The sequence below is a fragment of the Fulmarus glacialis genome, unplaced genomic scaffold (assembly GCF_000690835.1).
Source record: "Fulmarus glacialis isolate BGI_N327 unplaced genomic scaffold, ASM69083v1 Scaffold35875, whole genome shotgun sequence".
NCBI classification, from domain to species: domain Eukaryota; kingdom Metazoa; phylum Chordata; class Aves; order Procellariiformes; family Procellariidae; genus Fulmarus; species Fulmarus glacialis.
The window spans coordinates 1-3383 of record NW_009212960.1 but is presented as its reverse complement, the minus strand read 5'-3'; the positions used below and the strand labels follow the sequence as shown (position 1 = coordinate 3383).

General features: G+C 43.9%; 1 protein-coding gene across 1 annotated transcript; it reads right to left on the bottom strand.

Annotated features, from left to right (window-relative positions):
* Positions 1-1302: 1302 nt before the first annotated feature.
* Positions 1303-2904, bottom strand: PIGZ (phosphatidylinositol glycan anchor biosynthesis, class Z). Its single transcript, XM_009578043.1, has one exon. It carries the CDS (start codon positions 2902-2904, stop codon positions 1303-1305), a length of 1602 nt encoding a protein of 533 aa, XP_009576338.1.
* Positions 2905-3383: the final 479 nt, after the last annotated feature.

Below are 3383 nucleotides of genomic sequence, written 5' to 3'. Positions count from 1 at the left end.
GAGAGGCTTGACGTACAATGCATGTGCCAAATTAGTACGGGCCTCCGTGTCAGGATGTTTTGGACCCAGAAGTTCACGCAGGCAAAAATGAAAATTGTTAGTTGCACTATACTATTAAGCATATCCGTCGTTCTCAGCCGAAGCTCAGGGTTATTTGTATCCCGCTTTAAAATCAACAGTGAGCCAGGATGTGATCTGTCATTCTCACTAAGCTGATTGGATGGGGAGCGGTTACTGAAAGGGGAGGAGGGCGCAGGGGATGTGGCTCCTCCCTCGGATCCTCACGCGCTCTCCTGCAGCAGAACTAGTGGATCTCTAACCCTGCGGTAAGCCAGTTCAGAGATCCATCTGGTCAAACGCATACAAGGAACAAATCCCTCCAAGTTACCCGTTTTCTGCGTGCGCAGCTCCTTGAACCAGCTCACCGCAGGGCCTGCTGCACACCATGGCCAGTACTAGAGCCACGACAGAGCGATGAAAGCTGCGAGATGTGCAGCGGGACTGCGCAAGGGAAGGACTGCCCTGTTTGCAGTAGCTAAACAACTTGATGGCTTAATGCCATCAAAATGCAGCAGTCTCAAGCTGCTGTATGTAATACATATGTAGTACGTCCACAAGAACAGAACTGTGGCAAGAAACGCTGAAGAGGCAAAGCTTGGATTTAGGATTTAGCACAAGTACTTAGCTGAAGCATCTTCCATATTCTAAATCAGATTCTGTCAGAGCAACGCTAGGGATTTTTCAAGACAAAACCACCCAAGACAATATTACAGTGCTGGTGCCTATATTGTGACTGCAATTTGGTCTAATGACTGAGAGGAGGCTCTGAATTTTTAAGAGCATAAAAATAAAACCTTATTGAGTCAGACCATTTTTTGGTCTGTAGTAGTAGTCCTGTAACCTCTCTCCAGCAGCTGAGTTAATGCCTATTATCAATAAAAATCACACAATCCACAAACCCTCTGTCAGATTACAAGAACTTTCAAAAATAAATCTCACATGGAAAGAGCTAAGCTTGAACCACATTTGGTGGGCTCTGATTTCATCCTCTCTCATCAGGAAAATTACACATGTTCATATGAAACACCACAGGGGCTGAATAACTCAAATTTTAGGCAGGTTCTATCCAGAACTGACTATACTGGTGAGTGTAAGAGCTTGAAGAAAGGGAATAAAGAGACTCAGGGGAGCTCCCAGTGCCACTGCTTGTGCTGAAGGTGGGTCTGTGAAGAGGAAGGTCTCGCAGCACCTTTGGGCAGTGCCCTAGCGAAGTGAAAAAATAAAACATTGTTCTCCTAAAGTCTAAAGGCTCTGCTGATCTCTCTCTAGCTGAAGGATGTATAGTCCTAACTGACTTCTCCAATTTCCACTGAATAGGAAGGGTATTTCTGGTGGGTCTTCCATTGATAAGTGTGGAAATATCAAAGTCTCATTCAAGAACGAGACACCACACTTTGTAATTGTGCCTCTGACTGTACCAGGGATTATAACAAAAACATGACAGTCATTGCAAGTAAAATTGTTTGCTCGCTGCTCTACTGTTCGGCAGAGGGTTTCTTCTTCAGACCCAGCCATATCAATGACTTCTATATGCGTGTCTCTCTTCTTAATATTAAGCAGAGACCTAGGAGGCATGTAGGTGTGAGCAAAGAGTAGAGTATAGTGTCTTGGATGGATTGAGGACTCCGGAGAATGCATGAGTTGCTCCAAGTGAAACAAACATGGTATCAGTCCTCCCTGGTGTAAGCACCCAAACAGCAAAGCCCCGAGAACATTGAAAATAATAATGACGTGTTTCCACTTCACAGCTCTATTCTGTGATGTGCTGAACAGGACTAATGGCAAGATGAGAGGAATGAGAAACCGAGGTTCTTGGTGACTGAATAGGGAGAGAAATGCCAAAGGAACAAAATAAAACAGCAGTAATGTTGGACTGCCCTCAGAATGCACTAATAGCCCAGATGATCCATGGCAATATGATTTGACCCATATTAATTGATGGATATATTTCTTTAACATTTTAAAACCAGCACCAATGGCCAGAATATGTAAGATCCCAAAGAGCATTATTCCGTTGACTGTAAAATGTGTAACTCGTGGGTGACTTCCATGCAGTGCAAGATTATGAGGATTAAGATTATAGCTGAGAAAATTGAAAGGGGTTACTATCATTTTCTCATTTAGTTGACCTATTACATCAAATAGGCTGCTCTTTTTAATGCTGTAGAGGTTGTCTAAGCCCACGGAGGTAAAATAGAAGGTGTCAGCTGTTACGAAAACAATGGCAGTGAAACATGCACATAGGACAAGCTTCAAAAAGTGGTTTATGACAGTTTTAATGCTCTTTTGAGAGTCAACAATTAAACCTGCCCAGTAAAGCAGGGGCATAAGAGCAAATGCTAAAAAGGTTGGCCTGTTGAAAAACCCAGCAGTCGTTATAATACCTACGAGAGGGCTGCTTGTAGGCTCTGCTAAGCTGCCGTCAGACTTCCTTGAGGAAACCAATACCATCAGAAGAGCAAAGAGAAGTCCTTCAAGCGTGTTGGTAAACGTTCTTGTATAAAATACTAGAGTGACATACGATCCAGCAAGAAGTACCAGCGCTTTCCACGGATCCGCTTCCCAGAAAGGAGCTAATCGATAAACACTATAGTCGAGTATGAAAGAAAACATTGTAAAGAGAAGGCGAGGCGATACAAGAAGGGTGTAGCTGTTGATGCAACTTGAACATATGTCCAGCTGCTGCAAAGACTTGATCACCCAGTAGGTAACTCCAGATGTCATTAATGGGAAAACAACTGTTCTGCAAGGAGAGCTGGAAAGGAACTCCCAAGGATAATAGACCTGTAGGTTTAAAATATCTCCTATAAAGGAAGAAAAAAAGAAAAAACCCCATACATACATAATATACTTTATTCAGTAATTCAGTGTTAGGGATACAACTTTGTGTAAGAGGCATCACCATGCAGAGCATTCCCTAAACTTTTGAGACTACTGTCAACACTGACATTTTTAGGAGCATACCATTAATCTTTACAAAGCTTTAAGAAAAAAAAGCAGTCTATTCTGGCGATACCGTTCCAGGCACCACTTAGTGCGGACAGCACGCAGCAGAAACACAGCCACCCACAACTGCAGATCCGCTCCCACCCTGCTTGCAAGAATCGCTTTGTAACGAAAAGGGAGCACAGATCGGGTTGCTGGTTCAATTTTCTATGCAAATACCTAATTGTAACTTGCAGCACAGGGGGAAGGCAGTGCCTCAGAACAACGGTATATGATAGATACGTGCCTATACGTTGCGCAGCAGAGCTTTATATCCCCCGCGGAACCCGCGCTGCAGGGCTGCAAGGGGAAATGCACCCCTCGGGGGGGTCTCCACC